This window comes from Hyla sarda, chromosome 7 (genome assembly GCF_029499605.1).
Source record: "Hyla sarda isolate aHylSar1 chromosome 7, aHylSar1.hap1, whole genome shotgun sequence".
Lineage (NCBI taxonomy): Eukaryota > Metazoa > Chordata > Amphibia > Anura > Hylidae > Hyla > Hyla sarda.
In genome coordinates this window covers 64,998,966-65,020,105 of record NC_079195.1, presented here as the reverse complement: position 1 = coordinate 65,020,105, position 21,140 = coordinate 64,998,966, and the positions used below count along the sequence as shown (strand labels likewise).

The 21,140-nt window shown below is 44.0% G+C and overlaps 1 protein-coding gene across 1 annotated transcript in view; it reads right to left on the bottom strand.

The window, feature by feature from the left end:
• BTAF1 (B-TFIID TATA-box binding protein associated factor 1) overlaps positions 1–21,140 on the bottom strand; it is a 106,462-nt gene that overhangs the window by 72,985 nt on the left and 12,337 nt on the right. The window contains exons 2-10 of the mRNA XM_056529386.1: positions 10,121–10,244; positions 9,730–9,844; positions 9,045–9,191; positions 7,181–7,338; positions 6,934–7,070; positions 6,000–6,129; positions 5,069–5,137; positions 4,893–4,982; positions 3,081–3,176 (exon numbers count right to left, since the gene is read on the bottom strand). Coding sequence (XP_056385361.1) covers positions 3,081–3,176; positions 4,893–4,982; positions 5,069–5,137; positions 6,000–6,129; positions 6,934–7,070; positions 7,181–7,338; positions 9,045–9,191; positions 9,730–9,844; positions 10,121–10,244 — 1,066 coding nt within the window. The remainder of the gene's footprint in view (positions 1–3,080; positions 3,177–4,892; positions 4,983–5,068; positions 5,138–5,999; positions 6,130–6,933; positions 7,071–7,180; positions 7,339–9,044; positions 9,192–9,729; positions 9,845–10,120; positions 10,245–21,140) is intronic.

The following is a 21,140-nucleotide window of genomic DNA, read 5'->3' as shown; positions in this document are numbered from 1 at the left end:
TCTTACCAAATATTATTGGGCGGCACACCTCCGATATCTCGCGGCGTGGTCCACCTATCATACTTATAGCAAATGGATGGACATTGAGAAGCTGTGGTTGACCCCTATTCACCCTAACTCTAGTGGTCCTTTGCACTTTCCTCTCCCATACCCTCCTTTCTAGGCCCTATGTCATTTACTTAATATGTATGGACCTATTGCTCTAGGCGGTTCCAGCTCTTATCCCCCTACTCCCCTATGCAATCTTTCCTTTACCGCCCGGACTTTCTTCGGGTAGCACTTCACTTATGGTCTGGGAATGGGGTTCACGGGGGCTGTTCTGTTGGGCTGATATAGTGAACCCTGTAACACGAGTTCTCCTACCCTTTGATGACTTGAAGTCTCGCTGGGAGCTCCCTGCCTCTGAATTGACCCACTATGTGCAACTTCGGCATTATCTATTATCACAGCGGGGCTCGCTGACTGTCACTCCCCACGAGCTTTGAGAGGTTGTGTAGGGGTGGGCCGCAGACGAGGGGGCTGCTATCGAGCATTTACTCTCTCCCTTTCCCCATTGGATGGTACCCCTCCTCATCACTACATGGGGCGCTGGGAAGAAGCCTTAGACACCACCCTTACGATCCCTCAGTGGCGGGTAATCTGGGATAGTGCCTCTATCTGTACAGCCTACAAAGAAACAGTATAAAACGCTTATGGGCTGGTACCATACTCTTGTTCTGCTAAATAGACTGAACCCGGACATACCCCCTCAGTGTTGGCGCTGTGGGCTTGGTGGATGTTTATCACATTTTCTGGACCTGCCCGCAGATCTCTCCCTTCTGGAATATGGTCCAACGTTTGCTCCAGGAGGTCTTGGGATTGGGGTACCTCTAGATCCTTTGGTTTACTTATTGCACCTATCTACTAGAACATTAGCTAGGCAGCCCTTTAAAAATTGTTTCTACATATTGTCCTAGCGACCAAGACTTATTGCGAAGCATTGGAAGCGGACTTCATCCCCTCCTGAGGGTGAATTGCTTGCTAGAATCCATGAAATTCGCTCCCTGGAGTCTATTACAGCCTCCCTGAATAATACAGTCCCAGTTTCTCTCGGTGTGGGATCCCTGGGACAGATTTACTGATAGACAACCTCCCTGAATGTACTGCCCCTAGACCTTGTTTTTCTTTGTTTCTTTCTGTCTACTTCTGTTGGTGTCTCCTCCCCAAGTTACTGTTTTTTCAGTGTACCAACTGTATGTGCAGACCTTTTTTGCTAAACGTGTGGCCGGGTCCTCAGCTATAAGAGAGCAGTCTGCCACCGTTAGCTAAAGCCAACCCGCCGCTGTTCAGTCCCGTAGTACTGATCAGCTTTTTTGTGGTGCAGGCGCTTTTTCAGGTTATAGCAGCTTTTAATTCTTTGCACCTATAGGCGGTCTGTGCCACCAGTAGCAGGCCTGTACTGTGCGGCCTGCCATACCATTGTCAGTGATTTATTACTGATCAGCTTTTTTGGGTTCAGGCAGGTGCATTTTTTTTTCAGGGTTAAGGCGTTTTATTTTATTTTTCGGGTATTGTGGGGGTCTGTGTACGTGCCACCAGCCACTGTTCTGTTCTGAGTTGAGTGGCCAAAAATTAGCCCTCATACAACCCCATATATGAAAAAATTAGAATTTCAAACATTTATTTTGGGGAAAAAAAATTTAGTTTTTTTTAAAGCAGCACAATAGGAAAAAATAAATAAAAAAAAAAGTTTATGTAATCATGGGTATTATATTAGTATTGATCCACTGAAGAAAACCTGTCATTTTTACTGTAAAGTGTACAGTGTAAAAACACCACCCTCCAAAATGTGCTAAATTCTAGTTTTCTTTTTAAATTTTGTCACAATTTTTGGGGTTTGCCATACATTTTATGGTAAAGTGAGTGATGTAATTACAAAGTACAATTTGTCACAAAAAATTAAGTACAATGGGTCTGTGGATGGAAATATAAAAAGGAGATTTTTTTATGGGATGTATCCTTAAGGAGTTAAGTGGTTAGTTAGAAAAGTCAATTACATGCCCAAACTGACAAATTCAAAACCATGAAGATAAAAGTAGCAAGATGAACAACAATGCTCTGATTATCCACACTTTATTAGGTTCTTTACTTATTCTGATAATTTTTTTCTTCATGTATAAAAAGCAACATCCTGCGCATATTTGAGGTGCAGGATTTGAAGCTGCTGATTTCAATGTAAACTAAATACAACTTCAACTATGTAGCTTTAAATCCTGCATTTGTAAATACTGTACACCATTAGGGTAGGGTCACACGTGTGTCCTGCATTGTCTGCTCAAAGCAGCAATCCATCACTACAAGCAGACACCGGGATCTGCGAGTCACATATACGCAGTTTACAGACATCACGGCCACTCTCAGCCTAGCTCAGTGAGTGGCTATGATTTCTGAGTATACTGTACGTGCACGCGACTCGCAGATTCCTGTGTGTCTGCTCGTAGCAGCAGATTGCTGCTACGAGCAGACAACACAGGACACAAGGGCACAGCAGGAGGCTTACTCTAGGAACTGTCAAATACACTGCAGATGAGCTACATGTGACCCTACCCTTACAAAGTATTTTGTCATCAGTTTTATGCTGTTCGAAATGGCAATATAAAAAAAAAAAAAAAAAAAAAAAAAAAAAAAAACTGTTAGAGCCAGTGTGATGCTGGGACACTGTCATCTCAGAGGAACTCCGTGTAATCATAGTTTAAAATGCTGGCAGGACCTGGGTAACTATTCATGGGGTGTGCTCCAGCAGCTGCTTCCTGCCCAGTCAGTCTGAGCAACACCTCTCCATCTGTGTATAGAACGAGGCAAGTCACTCAGCTGCAGGGTGGAGAGCAGGCACTGGCATTGCCCCCATGACTAGTTACCCAGGGCAAGGTGCCTTTTTTTTAAGCTATGATTTGCTCCTGGTGGCATCAGTAATTCATATTGCCCTGGCATCCCACAGTCTGCACCACTTTTATGCTGCCCGTGATTTAGGCAACATAAGACAGTTGAAAGGTTGCCTTTTAGAATCAAGTCATAGGTGACTTATCTGTAACCAAGCTTACTTCATCGGAGACAAAATCTCCAAATCTGTCTAATGCAAAGACACACAGAAGACGAATAGCCAGATCTTCGAGCCACTCTTGATGTTGCTGTTCCATCTATAGAAATGATAGAAAAATATTGAATAGTGAATTGTGTTCATTTAAAGAAATGTTATAATTTTTCACTCTCCGCTGCAAAATGAAAACTTGTAATTATCAGACATTAGTGGAGATTTAACCCCTTAAGGACCAAGGATGTACCGGTACGTCCTTGGTCCTGCTCCCGTGATATAACGCGGGGTTACACGGTAACCCTGCATCATATCACGGCGGGCTCAGCATCATAGTGAAGCTGGGACCCGCCACTAATAGCACGCAGCGCCGAGCGCTATTAACCCTTTAGCCGCACGCTCAGAGCTGAGCCACGCGGCTAAAAGTGAAAGTAAAAACTGCCGGTTAGCTCAGTGGGCTGTTCGGGATAGCCGCGGCATCCTGAACAGCTTACAGGACAGCGGGAGGGCCCCTACCTGCCTCCTCGCTGTCCGATCGCCGAATGACTGCTCAGTGCCTGAGATCCAGGCATGAGCAGTCAAGCGGCAGAATCATCGATCACTGGTTTCCTATGAGAAACCAGTGATCAATGATAAAGATCAGTGTGTGCAGTGTTATAGGTCCCTATGGGAGCTATAACACTGCAAAAAAAAAAGTGAAAAGAAAAAGTGAATAAAGATCATTTAACCCCTCCCCTATTAAACATTTGAATTACCCCCTTTTTCCCATGAAAAAACAAAAAAAAGTGTAAATAAAAAAAAACATGGTATCACCGCGTGCGGAAATGTCCGAATTATAAAAATATATCGTTAATTAAACCGCTCGGTCAATGGCGTGCACGCAAAAAAATTCAAAAGTCCAAAATAGTGAATTTTTTGTCACTTTTTATATCATTTAATAAGACCTATCAATGCAAAAATGGTACCGTTAAAAACTTCAGATCGCGGCGCAAAAAATGAGCCCTCATACAGCCCCATACACGGAAAAATAAAAAAAGTTATAGGGGTCAGAAGATCACAATTTTAAACGTATTAATTTTCCTGCATGTAGTTTGATTTTTTCCAGAAGTACGACAAAATCAAACCTATATAAGTAGGGTATCATTTTAATCGTATGGACCTACAGAATAAAGATAAGGTGTCATTTTTTACCGAAAAATGTACTACGTAGAAACGGAAGCCCCCAAAAGTTACAAAACGGCGGGTTTTTTCAATTTTGTCGCACAATGATTTTTTTTCCCGTTTCACCGTAGATTTTTGGCCAAAATGACTGACGTCATTACAAAGTAGAATTGGTGGTGCAAAAAATAAGCAATCATGGATTTTTAGGTGCAAAATTGAAAGAGTTATGATTTTTTAAAGGCAAGGAGCAAAAAACGAAAATGCAAAAACGGAAAAAGCCCCGGTCCTTAAGGGGTTAAAAAAGAAAAAAAAAAGCCAGTCTTTCTTTGTTTAAATCTTGCAAAACTATGTGCAACGGACCAGCTTTTTTTCTGGAAGGATCAGACCCTTTGAATGAGCTCCAACACTAGAGTGAGCATAGATTAATACATGTATGGGAGGGTTTCACAAGCCCATCCAGACATACCGGGGCAGGGGTTCAGGGGGACCCCCATCAAAACTCATAGCTATGCCTAGACAGGCCCCCCAACAGTTAGGATAGCTTTCACAAGAACATTAGTTTGCAGTAACATGTAATCAACAAAATTTGTGCCATTCCTCCTGTAGAGCAGTCAAAATGAGGCAGTTCTCTCAAAAAGTCAATACAATCTTTGCGTTTTACCTCTTCAAATGTACAGTCCGCAATCTTGCCACCACTTCTACCATGGGCTTTGAGTATTTCCCTGAGACCAATGCCTGCACCATGCCGGACCTGAAGAGACAAGAGTTAAACATGTAAAAAGAGTGTAGAAATAATAAAATTATTGTTTTAAAATCTCCATATAAACTTGAACTCACTTCCCAAGATGGATTAAAAAGCTCATTACAAAGCTCGTCACAGAAGCTCTCCAGGGGCCACTCATTGGTCTAAACAAAGAAAAGGTAAAACAAAAGCTAACATACAAGTATCAGCCATTTCAACAATTTACAGCTGTAAAAAGCTGCATTCACTGAGTGTCAGATTGAGTTTCACATCAAAGACTACAAAATGTAACATTTATAACATAAAAACCAGCATCTGCATAAAGCTCAGTAGAACAGCCAGACATTAAGAATTCAAGTTATATTAGTCTGCTTTTGACTGCAATATTGAAGGACGTCAAGGAAGAAAATTATACCCATATAGATCTCTATACCTAGAGGTTTCTATTCCATGCTCAGTATAAAACATTTTGTCCAGTCAGTTTTAACTGGGAAAAGTTTGAATAGTTGAAAACTCCACAAAAATATATGTAATTACACTCAAGACTAGGGATTAATTCAAGAGTGACATATGTTAGGCTAGCCTATTTATGTACTACATGGATGCACTTATTTGAATGCTAAAGAGATGCAATTCTCCTGCAGCATCTATTGGTTTGTCTGGAGCTCCCAGGTCAGATCTGTGGAAATCTCCAGGTTGCCTCAAGGAGACAGAACAAAGGGAACCTTTCACATCAAAAAAGCAATCCATGCTGCAGGTAGAATGGGAGAAATTTATCAGATTGATAGTCTTGTGGGAATAGATTTAGTAGAATATATTTGTCTAAATAAGCTCATTCTGGACTGTCTGATCAGATTCCTCTACTGCTTGTAAAATGCATTGCAGTTTCAATTTAACAGGTTTGCTAATAACCCGGTCTTTTTCCAATAACCGACCCAGTCACATTACGTCAGTCACAAGTGATTCTTCAGGACAAATTTTTGTGCCAATCTAGAAACAGATTTTAGAAGATGAAGTAATGCGTACCTCATCGAACAAAGAAGAGTTGTCAGGGACATTATCAATCAGCACTTTGGACTCTGTAGCTGGCTGAGGGATAACAACATTCGTCACTTTCCTTCTCTTTTCCTCTGGCTCCCCATCTGTACTGTCACTGCTAAAATTGAAAACAGGAAATTCAAGAAATAGTAAAGAGCAGGTTCATATCCACCTAGGCTTTACTGGGTTGGCAACATTAAAAGAAATGCTATGAGAGGAGAAGGAGAAGGAGAAGGAGAAGGAGAAGGAGAAGGAGAAGGAGAAGGAGGAGAAGGAGAAGGAGAAGGAGGAGAAGAAGGAGGAGAAGGAGAAGGAGAAGGAGAAGGAGAAGGAGAAGGAGAAGGAGAAGGAGAAGGAGAAGGAGAAGGAGAAGGAGAAGGAGGAGAAGGAGAAGGAGAAGGAGGAGAAGGAGAAGGAGAAGGAGAAGGAGAAGGAGAAGGAGAAGGAGAAGGAGAAGGAGGAGAAGGAGAAGGAGAAGGAGAAGGAGGAGAAGGAGAAGGAGAAGGATAAGGAGAAGGAGGAGAAGGAGAAGGAGAAGGAGAAGGAGAAGGAGAAGAAGAAGGAGAAGGAGAAGAAGAAGGAGAAGGAGAAGAAGAAGGAGAAGGAGGAGAAGGAGGAGAAGGAGGAGAAGGAGAAGGAGAAGAAGAAGCTTTGTGTACTGCAGGATCTATGGCTTCTTCCCATCCCCATGCCTCCCCTGACATACAGTGCACATCTTCGAACACTGTGCTGTACACCTCAGGTCATAGGAGAGAGGGAGGGGTCCATGTTGCAGCTCAACACAGCCTCCCTGACACTAGATCTAAGCATGATCTAGAGGGCAGCTTTTCTTTAAAGGGGCATTTGTAACAACTGATTTTAACCCATATTCACAAGCATTTAAAAAAAGTATACGTGTATATAAGTAAAAAAAAGGACATGCCTCTTTTCATTAGGGTCAGTCACATCCCTGGATCTCTGCTTGGCAATCAGCTTTGCCATTCGTTTTGCTTTGTTTTTCTGCCTGTTACTCATTCCTGGGAGAAATTCTGTATCAATAAACTCGGCAGCTTGAAGGGTCTGTAAAAGAATATATCTATAGTCAAGTACAAACCTTTTAAAAAAGCTAAACCTGCACATCAAGAAATTATTTCTCAGCATATGTGGAAGGGGACAAAACTTTTACCTACAGGTTTATTTACAGATGTGTTTGTTGGCAAGTAGTCCAAATCCTCATCATTAAATAGCTCTTCAGTATTCATGCCTATAGCAGCTCCCATGTCAAGGCCCAGCTTTCTCTGTAACAGTTTCCTTTGCCGAGCTATTCTTTCCTTAGGGTCCACATCTCCTAAAAAAAAAACAAAAAAAAAAAAAATAGCTTAAGCTATATGGAGTTTCTCCCCCCATATGAATAAATCTGGCCTCCCTTCTATCTCCAGCTTGTTTGTGGACAGCGAGTGTGTCAGGTGGCAAACAGTCAAGTTGTTGTTCAATTAGTATAATGCCAATATTAAAAAGTACCTGTCACCAAATAAACTGTTCTAAACTAACACAGGTTATGTTCCCCAACTACTCCTAACACCCCTTCAAACAATAAAAATATAAAAATAAATTCAGAGCTTTGAAAACCTACAGCATTCCCTTCTTCTTGCTCACAGTGCAATTTCCCAGCAGGCATGACATCAATGAAGCCTGCTGAGGGACCACTTCTGCCCTCACATGGTTGCAGTGCTGTGTTGAATAGAAGACCTCAGGATCTGTGCATGTTTCAGTCAGTGTTGCTCTCAGTGAGGCTCTCCTGCAGCTGTCAATCTGTGCAGCTTTCTGTGAGAATCTGTGGAGCTTTCACTTTCTGGGCAGCTGTCAATCAAGTTCAGTGCAGAGAAGCACTTCCTGAGTTTGGACTCCTGCCAGGCCAGGAGGAGACCAAACTCACTATTAATTGTAGCAAGAAACAGAACAGAGCCTCCTTGTGGCCGTTTTTTTATATTACATTTTAAACATTTATGTTGATAATTTTAAAAGCAAGCGAATGGGAAAGTGTCTGCTAATTACTCAAAGAACACTATAATAAGTTTTTTGTGACAGGTACTCTAAACGTACAAGCTTCATTGTTTACATAACTTCATAGTTACGTAAAAGGTGCAGCCTCCATTGCTACACCATTTGCACACCTCCCATTGACAATGGGAGTTAAGTAAATTATTTTCGGCGCCCAATAATCCATGCTGACTGCAAATAGCCTGGAGATTACTTGAAAGCCATATTTGTTATTCATGAGAAAACCCACTTTAAGGATTTAGCTTCTAGTGCTGTACACTGAATAGAATCATGTTTAAGATTTTTATTTATCTAGAACCTACAAATTTCACAGCCACTGGAGTCTCCACAAAAGGTGGCCAAGCAGCTATCAGGCATTTGAGGTTTATACTCTAGACATGCCATAATTGCGAAAGATGGAAACACCCTTCCTAAAAAGGTTAGAGTCATTAAAAACAATGTGACATGACGATCAGACCGGTCTCACTTCTGATACCTGCTGCGATCGTGAACTATTGACCAGGAAATAGAGCAGAATATCGCTCCACTCCCCAGCCGCCCAAGAGATCCATCCATTTCTCTGCATAGTGAGCAGCAGTATTGCAGTGAAGCAACATGAGACTGTCGCTTTCTGAAGACTGCAGATGACATACAAATAGTAGCAATGGGGATCAATGTCAAAACATTAGAAGCTACTCTGAGCTGTTGTGTCAAAAGGCAAAGCCACCACAGTGACATCGAGGGAAGAAACAGCTGCTTACTCCAACTCCCCATAGGATTGGGATATTACATGTTTATGATAATATTATGTCAAACACCTCAAGACAGTTTGTCATCTTACTGCATTAGTTTCCTTCCAGAACCCGCTGTAACATGGAAAGAATCTTAGGATTTGTGCATCTTTTACACATGCATGCTCCAAAGTTACCCCTTGACATACACATGAACATTTACAGTGTAAAATGCTCTGTTATACAGAAGATAAAGCAAACCACTTAACACAAAAAGGCATACCTAACTTGTCATCCTGCACTTCGAACTCGATACCGGCAGAGCCCAGGAGGGAGGCGCCATGTTTTAATAACTTTGATATATCAAACCTTTCAAAGCTCAGCCTGTCTGATGCAGAAGAGTCATCATTTGAACACTCCGACCCGGCCTCTAAAAATGGATTATATAGTAAAAGAACTCCTATAGATGCATGTGCACATTTAGTATTACAGACAAACTTTTGCAAAGAGAAAGCTGGGAAGAACTGCATTATAGGGAAACAGTTTAAAAAAAAAATTTAAACCTATGACAAGACTTCTAGTGTACCTCCGATGATGGTCCTGGCGGCAGGATATGTTTTCATTACAAGGTAACTGGAGCTTGAGACCATCGTGTTCAGGATATGAATTTAATCAGCAAAACAAGTCTATGGGACTTCCAGCAGATCCATATAACAGTCTCATGCTTCGAAAATTAAATGCATATCCTGACGCTAGGACCGTTAACAGAGGTATGGGCTTTGCCCATGGAACACCGATCCAGTTGTGTCTGATCAGTGAGGTATATAGTAAAATATCACATGTTATAAGCATTATAATTGGTGCCACAAATCATTAAAACCACAGATCACTGTAGAGTGAGCACTATAATGAACATGTATGTAATTTTGCATTTTCCTTATGGGAACCTGTAATTTAATGACCCTTACCTTTCTTTATTCTAGCTGTTGGGCTCCAGTCTGGAACATGTTTTACAATAGCTTCAACAGCTTGCCCGGCTGCTATACGTGTATCCCAGTTTGGACTGCGCAGGTATATTAGAACCTAAAAAAAATATTAAAAAAAAAAATAAGGGCAAGGCCACCACTCCTGGTGTAACGGAGCTTCAGAAGGCCATTTAGCACTCCGCAGGCATTCTGGGTAGGGGAATATGCAAAGCAGCTCATTACATCACATTACCTGAAAAGGTGATGAAGTGAGCTGCTTTGCATACATATATACATACACACACACACACACATATACACACACACACACTCATATCAAGTAACATGGCTGTGAATGCATATACCTGTTTAAGTGTCTCAGAAAGGGTCTCACCTTATTTAAAAGGTTGCTGAGTTCATGTGGATGCAGTTTGACTACCTCCCCCAATTGCTGCGCTGCCGCTTTTCTTGTTACTGGCGTTGTTCCAGTGTCCAGTAATATAAAAAGGCGGTCTAATCTAAAACAGAAGAGAAAGTTTTTTGGTATAAAGAAAATTATTTCCAGTGTAAGCAAGTATTTGTCAGTATGAGTAATCCAAAAGGCAGGCCACTAAATGGCCACCAGTGATCCTTACTAACCCACTAATGGGCACAGCTAAAAATGAAAAACTTTGGTAAAAGGTGTTTGTTACTTTGCTTTAATGCAATGATCCCCCAAAGATGTGGCTTGTACGCTGTTGAAAAACTTCTGACATGCTAAGAGTTGTAGTTTTGCAACAGCTGGAGATCAATACTCTAATGGGTAAAGTTAGTGAACAAATAAGTTGAGGATATTAAAAATGTATCCCTTTGAAGCCAGATGAGACGGAAAAAAAAATTTTTTTCTCCCTACCAGTCAGTCATTCTCAAGTACTTAAAGCGGTACTCTGCAGCTCAGCGTTTGGGACAAACTGTCCTGAATACTGGAGCCAGGAGCTCACTGCTGTCATGCCCCCTCCCATAGACTTGCATTGAAAGGGGGCGGGGCTATGACATCACAAGCTCCCAACGCCGGTGTGAGGTGGTTTTTTGCGCCCCCGTAGATCCATGTGTCCGCTCCTCCCCCAGCTCTCCGAACATTTCCGAAGCTAGAGCTAGGGCAAGGGGAGGGAAGAGGTTCACGCCCCCTCCCTCATCTCCCCTCCCTGAGCTCGGCTGGACGCAGATCTCTACGGCACGCCCCCTCCCTGAGGACATAGATCTCCACGGCAGGTCCCCTCCCTCATCTCCCCTCCCTGAGCTCGGCTGGACGCAGATCTCTACGGCACGCCCCCTTCCTGAGGACATAGATCTCCACGGCAGGTCCCCTCCCTCATCTCCCCGAGCTGAGGATGCAGAGCAGTGCTCCCAATGAGCTCTATGTGTAAAGGGGGACATACTGCACGGGCTAAAGGGGGACATTTAGCCTGTACAGTATGTCCCCCTTTACACATAGAGCTCATTGGGAGCACTGCTCTACGTCCTCAGCTCGGGGAGATGAGGGAGGGGACCTGCCGTGGAGATTTACGTCCTCAGCTCGGGGAGATGAGGGAGGGACCTGCCGTGGAGATTTACGTCCTCAGCTCGGGGAGATGAGGGAGGGACCTGCCGTGGAGATTTACGTCCTCAGCTCGGGGAGATGAGGGAGGGACCTGCCGTGGAGATTTAAGTCCTCAGGGAGGGGGCGTGCCATAGAGATCTGTGTCCAGCCGAGCTCAGGGAGGGGAGATGAGGGAGGGGGCGTGAACCTCCTCCCTCCCCTTGCTCTGCCCTCCCCCAGCTCTAGCGTCGGAAATGTTCGGAGAGCTGGGGGAGGAGCAGACGCATGGATCTACGGGGGCGCAAAAAACCACCTCACACCGGCTCCAGCATTTGGAACAGTGTGTTCCCAACGCTGAGCAGCGGAGAACCCCTTTAAAAGTGGCTAAAGAGATGGTGTAGATCACTAAAGCATAAGAACATTCCCAAGGTTAACTGGTGTAACCTAAACCCTAGACAGACCTAAAATTGAATAAAAATGTAGTAAACCAGTCCTCAGAGGATCGTGAAGAGTGAAAAATGGATAAAGAGAAAAGGATGATATCCAGTGTGAATGTCACAGTAAAAAGTTGTAAATCGAGATATGGCTAATTAAGTGTACAATCTTTATTATACATAAATCGGTAATCCACTACTATCCTAGCAGGGCACTTGCTATTTCTGTGTAATTTTTATCATCTCAATGCTTCCATAGCAAGGGCCCTGCTTGGATAGTAGCGGATTACCATTTTATGTATAATAAAGATTGTACACTTAGCCATATCTCAGGTGCAGAATGCTGATTTACAACTTTTTACTGTGACATTCACACTGGATATCATCCTCTATTTATCTATCAATTTTTACTCTTCACGGTTCTTTGAGGACTAGTTTACTATATTTTCATTCTTAAGTACAATAGGACAAAGATTTTACACTTTCTTCCATTGCATCTGTTCCTGTTTTATAGCAAGAATATGACAAGTGTTCAGCTACAACTGCAACATTTGGGATCATTTCCTTTGCATGTACACAATACATGATGTTCCAAGAGGGGGAAAAACAACCTTTATAAAAAATATAAAAAAATTATATGAGTGAAACAAATCATGCAACTGTTTACATATCAAATGAACAAACAAAGTGCAGCCGCTGCCAGGTATCCGGTTGCAAGTGACGTAGACAAGTATCCCACGGAAAATTTACTTTCAGAAACATAAAAGGGAACTTACATAATTGCTTCAAGCACCAGTGTAAACATTGACACATGAAATTGCAATCTATAAAACACACTTACGGATAGGCCACTAACTGGTAAACACGTCCTTGTGCCGTTAAACGTGTATGGCATGGGGTCCCGACTTGAGCCCGCGCTATACCAGTCGCCCCCCAGCTGATTCCTCTAGCTGGGGGACGCCGTTAATTGCAAACATGCTGCAATCGCCGAGGCCGGCTATTAACCCTTTACTGTCCAAGCTGACAGCAGCGTCTAAAAGGGACCTTTAAAAAGGCCCTGGTGGTCCAGTGGGGTGGATGGCCCCCTGCAGCAAGATAATCCACTTCTGAAGCAGCCAGAGGGCTTCTCTCCTCCAGCCACAGTGATCGCAGTATGCCAGGCTATTAGCGGCGGGAGAGCTATAGCTAGCTCCTTTTACACCCGAGGCAAGCCCAGAAAATTGACCCCTATAACTCCAATTTTTCCATATACAGGGATGTATGAGGGTAATCTTATGTGCCTTGATCTGTAGTTTATGGAACCATTTATCAGAACTTTTATTAGGAAAGGGGCTTATTCACATATACGCACTTAAAATATTTTAATCACTTTTTCAGTCTTCATAGGGACTTATATATGGAGTCTTGATTGGAAAACACTGAACAACGCTGTGTTACTGGGGGGAGGGTTCTGCTTCTCCAGTTTATATGGTGCATTTTGTCTCAGAAAATGCTGGAAGTTGCATTTAGTTACTAGATAACTACAACTCCAAGCATGCCCTGATGCAGCCTATGGTTGTGTGGGTGTTGCAGCATGTTGCACTGTAGTAGTACAGTTAAGGTTATTGTGTAACATGCTGGGAGTTGTAGTTTTGGTTCGGGCGTGTTTGCGTGCATCCGTGGGGCAATTAAAAAATTAGCACAGCTGGCAGCAGCCCATATCATACATTACATACATCCAGACACATCATACATACACCAGCCGCTGCCCCACCACATACATTACTTACACACCATACATACGCCGCTGCCCCCCTCATCATTACATACACATACATATGCACACATCATACATACACCCGCCGCTGTTTCTTTAAAGTTATGATTTTTAAAAGGTAAGGAGGAAAAAAACAAAAATGCAAAAACTGAAAAATGAGGAGTCCTTAAGTGGTTAAATAACCCCCTTATCCCAAATATAAAAATAAATAAAAAAAAAACACAATGTGGTATCGCAGCGGGCCTCCAAACTATAATTTTTTTTTTACATTAAACCACATCAATGGCATATACATAACATACCAAAGTCCAAAATTGTGTGCAAGCAGCATATACCCATGGTCCTGTGTCCCCCAATGAAGCGCTCGAGAAAGTGTGTATTTTGGGCACTTTGTATTAAAAATACATACATTTTATAAAACCGCTCAAAAAGTCCCATCAAAACAAATTATACTGATAAAAACTACAGATCATGGCACTCACAAAAAATAAATTATCAATGAGCCCTCACATCCCCGTATACAGAAAAATAAGTTCTAGGGATCAGAAGAGGACATTTTTAAACCTAGTTATACATTTTTTTAACAGAAGTAAAAAGAAAATCAAACCTATATAAGTTGGGTATCATTTTAGTCGTATGGACCTACAGAAAAGAGATAGGGTGTCATTTTTACCGAAAAGTGCTCTGTGTAAAGCCGAAAGCCCCCAAGAGTCAATGCCTTAAACCCCCTACACCCCCCCCCCCCCCCCCCCCCTCTCAGCTTCGTCCCACAGATTTTTTTTTTTCTGGTGTCGCTGTAGATTTAATGGTAAAGTTATTGATGTCATTAAAAAGTAAAATTGGTGGCACAAGAAACAAGCTCTCATGAGTTTGTAGGTGGAAAATTGAAAGTTATGGTTTTGGTATGTGAGGAGGAAAACCGAAAGTTCAAATATGAAAAAAAAAAAAAACTTGTGGTCCTTAAGGGGTTAAAATAAAACAAGTCAATAACCTAAACCCATCTTTCTTATAAATACACACTGCGCAAAAAAGGAGAAGTCTAGAGCTAAAACATCAGAGTGTGTGTACGTAAAATACATATACATACACACACACATTAAAAGGGGTACTGCTGCTGTATGCTCCCGAGGAAGTTGTGTAGTTCTTTCCAGTCTGACCACAGTGCTCTCTGCTGACACCTCTGTCAAGAACTGTCCAGAGCAGGAGAGGTTTGCTATGGGGATTTGCTCCCGCCTTCTGCTAAAGCATACAGCAGCTGATTACTGGAAGTCAAGAGTTTAAAAATTACAAGTAATGTACAAGTCTAACTTTCTGGCACCAGTTAAATTCTCTGGAGTACCCATTTTAACCCCTTAAGGACCCAGCCATTTTACACCTCAGGACCCGGCCATTTTTTGCACATCTGACCACTGTCACTTTAAACATTAATAACTCTGGGATGCTTTTAGTTATCATTCTGATTCCGAGATTGTTTTTTCATGACATATTCTACTTTAACATAGTGGTAAAATTTTGTGGTAACTTGCATCCTTTCTTGGTGAAAAATCCCAACATTTTATGAAAAATGTGAAAATTTTGCATTTTTTTAACTTTGAAGCTCTCTGCTTGTAAGGAAAATGGATATTCCAAAATTTTTTTTTTTATTCACATATACAATATGTCTACTTTATGTTTGCATCATAAAGTTGAGATGTTTTTACTTTTGGAAGACATCAGAGGGCTTCAAAGTTCAGCAGCAATTTTCCAATTTTTCACAAAATTTCCAAACTCACAATTTTTCATGAACCAGTTCAGGTTTGAAGTGGATTTGAAGGGTCTTCATATTAGAAATACCCCACAAAAGACCCCATTATAAAAACTGCACCCCCCAGAGTATTCAAAATGACATTCAGTCCGCATTTTAACCCTTTAGGTGTTTCACAGGAATAACAGCAAAGTGAAGGAGAAAATTCACAATCTCCATTTTTTACACTCGCATGTTCTTGTAGACCCAATTTTTGAATTTTTACAAGGGGAAAAAGGAGAAAATGTATACTTATAGCCCAATTTCTCTCGAGTAAGCACATACCTCATATGTATGTAAAGTGTTCGGCGGGCGCAGTTGAGGGCTCAGAAGCGAAGGAGCGACAAGGGGATTTTGGAGAGTACGTTTTTTTGAAATGGTTTTTGGGAGGCATGTTGCATTTAGGAAGCCCCTATGGTGCCAGAACAGCAAAAATCCCCCATATGCCATACCATTTTGGAAACTAGACCCCTTGAGGTACGTAACAAGGAATAAAGTGAGCCTTAATACCCCACAGGGGTTTCACGACTTTTGCATATGTAAAAAAATAAAAATAAAAAAAAAATCACTAAAATGTGTGTTTCCCCCCAAATTTCACATTTTTGCAAGGGTTAATAGCAGAAAATACCCCCCAAACATTGTAACCCCATCTCTTCTGAGTATGGAGGTACCCCATAAGTTGACCTGAAGTGCACTACGGGCGAACTACAATGCTCAGAAGAGAAGGAGTCATTTGGCTTTTTGAGAGCAAATTTTGCTCGGGGGGGCATGTCGCATTTAGGAAGCCCATATGGTGCCAGGACAGCAAAATAACCCCCACATGGCATACCATTTTGGAAACTAGACCCCTTGAGGAACGTAACAAGGCATAAAATGAGCATTTACCCCCCCACTGGTGTCTGTCAAATCTTTGGAACAGTGGGCTGTACAACATTTTTAATTTGCACAGCCCACTGTTCCAAAGATCTGTCAGACACCTGTGGGGGGTAAATTCTCACTGCACCCCTCATTACATTCCGTGAGGGGTCTAGTTTCCGAAATGGGGTCACATGTGGGGTTTTGTTTTTTTTGCGTTTGTCAAAACCGCTGTAACAATCAGCCACCCCTGTGCAAATCACCTCAAATGTACATGGTGCACTCTCCCTTCTGGGCCTTGTTGTGCGCCCCCAGAGCACTTTGCGCCCACATATGGGGTATCTCCGTAGTCGGAAGAAACTGCATTACAAATTTTGGGGGGCTTTTTTCCCCCTTTTTCCCCCCAAGATTTGTTAGTCAATTTCTCCCGAGTACGGCGATACCCCATATGTGGCCCTAAACTGTTGCCTTGAAATACGACAGGGCTCCAAAGTGAGAGAGAGCCATGCACATTTGAGGCCTGAATTAGGGATTTGCATAGGGGTGGACATAGGGGTATTCTACGCCAGCGATTCCCAAACAGGGTGCCTCCAGCTGTTGCAAAACTCCCAGCATGCCTGGACAGTCAACGGCTGTCTGGCAATACTGGGAGTTGTTGTTTTGCAACAGCTGGAGGCTCCATTTTGGAAAGAGTGGCGTACCAGACGTTTTTCATTTTTATTGGGGAGGGAGGGGGGCTGTGTAGGGGTATGTGTATATGTAGTGTTTTTTACTTTTTATTTTATTTTGTGTTAGTGTAGTGTAGTGTTTTTAGGGTACAGTCACACAGGCGGGGGATTACAGCGAGTTTGAGCTGCCGCGCAAAATTTGCTGCATCGCAAACTTGCAGCCCGATACTCACTGTAAGCCCCCTGCCCATGTGAATGTACCCTGTACATTCACAGGGGGGGGACCTCCAGCTGTTGCAAAACTACTACTCCCAGCATGCCTGAGAATGTTTGGGAGTTGTGGTTTTGCAACAGCTGGAGGCACACGGGTTGGGAAACACTGAGTTAGGAAACAATGTTTCCCAACCAGTGTGCCTCCAGCTGTTGCAAAACCACAACTCCCAAACATTCTCAGGCATGCTGGGAGTAGTAGTTCGGCAACATCTTTAGAGCCAGATGTTGCCGAACTACAACTCCCAGCATGCTTGGAGTTGTAGTTTTGCAACATCTGGAGGACTACAGTTTGCAGACCACTGATAGTGGTTCCCAATCTGTGCCCTTCCAGATGTTGCAAAACTACAACTCCCAGTATGCCAAAACTGTCCAGGCATGCTGGGAGTTGTAGTTCTGCAACATCTGAAGGGCCAGATGTTACAGAACTACAACTCCCAGCATGCCTGGACAGTAAGGGCATGCTGAGGATGTGTAGTTTTGCAACATCTGGAAGGGCACAGTGGTCTCCAAACTGTGTACCTCCAGATGTTGCAAAACTGCAACTCCCAGCATGCCCAGACGCCAAGGGCTGTCTGGGCATGCTGGGAGTTGTAGTTTACAGGGTCCTATTACAGCAATGCATGTCGCTTTACGGCGACGTGCATTGCTGTAAAGGGCCCGACCGCGGCTTAAGATCTACTCACCTGTCGCCGCAGCCGCCGTCTTCATCGTCTGGATCCGGGTCTTCAGGGACGAGGTAAGTACCGGGGCTGGTTCCCAGCACTCCCCCGTCCCCCGCCGCGTCCTCCGGTCTTCCTCCCGTCCTCTCCGGACTTTCATGGGCCGGGCAGGACGGGAGGAAGTAACCGCCCCCCCTCCTGCGATTGGTCGGTTAACTAACCGACGGATCGTAGGGGATCGGAGGAGGTGGCAGGTTTGCCACCTCGCTCCGATACTCCAGCATGGTCCTGGCTGTCTGCGACAGCCGGGATCATGCAAAATTACCGGGCGGTCGGGTCCCAGAGACCCGATCAGCCCGGTATCGCCGCAGATCGCAAGGGCGATTTCCCTTCATGGCTACATGGCCCCCCTCGGCGTTTGCACTGGATGCCTGCTGAAGGATTTCAGCAGGCATCCAGTTCCGATCTCTGCCCGGCGAGCGGCAGAGACCGGAAAACGCCATGACGTATGCATACGTCATGGGTCCTTAAGACCCAGGGTGTGAAGACGTATGCATACGTCATGGGTCCTGAAGAGGTTAATGGAAATCTCATCAGTGTCACCTGCACTAACCTGTCAGTACAGAGTGGTAGCGCAGGTGACACTGACCATGATCCCTACCTTGCCCCATTCCGTGCTGTGGTTCTCTAGTAATCTTCGGTATCTTCAGCTCTGGGCCTGACTTGAAGCATGGGCGGAGCTTAGTGACATGACATGTTTGCTAACAGCGGGACCCAGCAGAGAACAGCAGCAGTGACTTCACCCATGCTCCAAGTCGGGCCTGGAGCTAGATACCGAAGAGGATTGGCAGAGAACCACAGCACGGAACACGGCTGTACAGACACGTTAGTGCAGGTGACAACGATGACCGATTTCCTGCAAGTTCACATTTGGCAAGGGTATGCCAGTACACACTGCCATGTATCAGAGCTTTACTCCTTCATGTCAGGACCAAATGTAGTCCTATTTGGGGAGATCAAAACCTGTGCAGAGCAAAAGTTGTCCAGTTGCCAATAGCAACCAGATCACTTTACATTTTTAACAAGGAAATATGCAAATGCAGAATAGGGGATAAGTGTCTGATCACAGGGACCCTCTGATCTCCGGCACAGGGCCATGGCTGTGCTGCAGCTCTCCCGTGCGGGTGGTGTCGGCCGCACCATGAGGTTGCGGCTAACACGCCCCCTCCATGTATCTATGGGAGAAGTGAGGAGGCAGGGTTTGTGCCTCCCCGCCTCTCCCATAGATCTGACATCTCAGCATGCCTGCACAGCCAAGTGATGTGTGGGCATGCTGGGAGCTGTAGTTTTGCAACAGCTGGAGGTTGTCCCCCTTTATCTCACACAGGCTTCATATATTCTTAAACATACACATTAGATAGACACTGATATACACACCCCCACACACACACACGCACGGACACTTTTTCGTCTGCAATGCATGTTTCTGCCTCTCTCATTGATGTCTGCTGTGTGAGACGGCAGCAGGCTTCCTGCCCCTCCCCTTCACATGAGTCTCTGCAGTGTGCACAGCCCCTCCCCCCTCAAACGTCCCGGAGTCCAGGACGAAGCAGTGTTCACAGAAGCACTGAATGCATTCCAGGAGGCAGAGGAATGCATTCTAATTCTAAATGTTCTAATGAAAGCAATTGCAAAACCTATTGGTTATACATGCTTTACAACATATCAAAAGTTTTTATATCTGACAGTGCCCATTTAAGCATTGGCAGAAGTTTGTTCCAAACTATTGCACAGGGTTTGTAAAAACAATAACAGGCACATGCCGCAGAGACAACCTAGCCAGATGTATGGAAAGGATTTCCTGCCACAGAGACTGACAGAAGAGACCAGAGAGGCACCCAGAAACCCACTGCATGGAGAGAACTCTGTTCTGTGCTGGATGACCATAGCAGTCACCCCGCCTCCATTCATGTCTATGGGAGGACACGTGTCAACTATACTAATTGTTGCTCCCCCTGCCATAGACATGGATGGAAGTGGCATGGCGTGATGTCAACACCGTGGTGCCAGCCCATAGATTGATCGCAGGGGCTGGCCGCTTGGACCCCCACAGACACCCTAACCCCTCTTCCTGTGGATAAGATGTCTATGGGCGGAGTACCCCTTTAAGATGGTTCATCCACACAAACCTAATTAAAACTAGGTATATCTTACTTTAATCACTGCTGCAGTTGGAGATTTAGTAACCATTCCTAATATACAAATTTTACAGGAAATCCAGCAGAGTCCCTTTAAAATGCTGAGTTGATTCAGAGACAGCCTTATATACAGAGTAAATTATATTCTCCACTCAAAGATACAGCACCAAAGACCAGGTTGGGTAAATTGCAGGCTGTGGTCTTTGTTGTGTACAGGAACACACATGCAACATTTCAGCTAGATAGCCTTTTTCAAGCATGAAAGGCTATCTAGCTGAAATGTTGCATGTGTGTTCCTGTACACAATTAAGACCACAGCCTGCAATTTACCCGACCTGGTCTTTGGTGCTGTATCTTTGAGTGGAGAATATTTGGAGTATAGCGGTGGCAAGCTATTGGATACCATTGCACAAGACTGGAGGTCATCCAGTGCTGATCCCCTTCGTTGAATTTGCATAGAGTTAATGATAGTTTGTTGTAATGAGGGCCCCTCTTCCTGTTTTATACAGCCTGTGGTTTGGTATATAGATTGTGTCCATATTATGCCAGTGTAAGCCTACTCACAGTGCCATTGAGCAATACACTAGAACAACATCCATTTAATGGATGACAGCAAAATGCATGAAGAGTTAATGAGTTCTGTAGATGTCAGAATAAACAGAGGCTGTAAGAGATGCCCTACAGTGGCAATCCAAGTCTATGGGAGGTGGAGTGATGGCCGTCACGCCCCCTCCCATAGACTCTTATTGAGGTAGCGGGGTGTGATGTCACACGGGGGCAGAGTCATGACGTCACGCTTCACACTCAGCCTCCAGCGCTGCGGAGAGCTCCCAGAGGTGGGTGTAGAATGAAAGATTGCGGGGGTCCACAGCGACGGGATCCCTGCGATCAGACATCTTATCCCCTATCCTTTCAATAGGGGATACGATGTATTAGGGCTGGAGTACCCCTTTAAGGGGGGGGGGGGCTCTGCTTTAAACTTGTTACAAGAAAGTGACTCAATTTAAAATAGATGCTGGGTGGTATTCCCATCAGTGACCAAGCCAGTTCTACATAACTTAACAAGCATCAGCTAAAACAAAACTTCATCTACACCAGTGTTTACCAACCAGGGTTGCAAAAACTACAGCTCCCAGCATGCCCTGACCGCCTTCGGCTGTTCGGGCATGCTGGGAGTTGTAGTTTTGCAACAGCTGGAGGAATCCTGGTTAGCAAACACTAACCTGCACT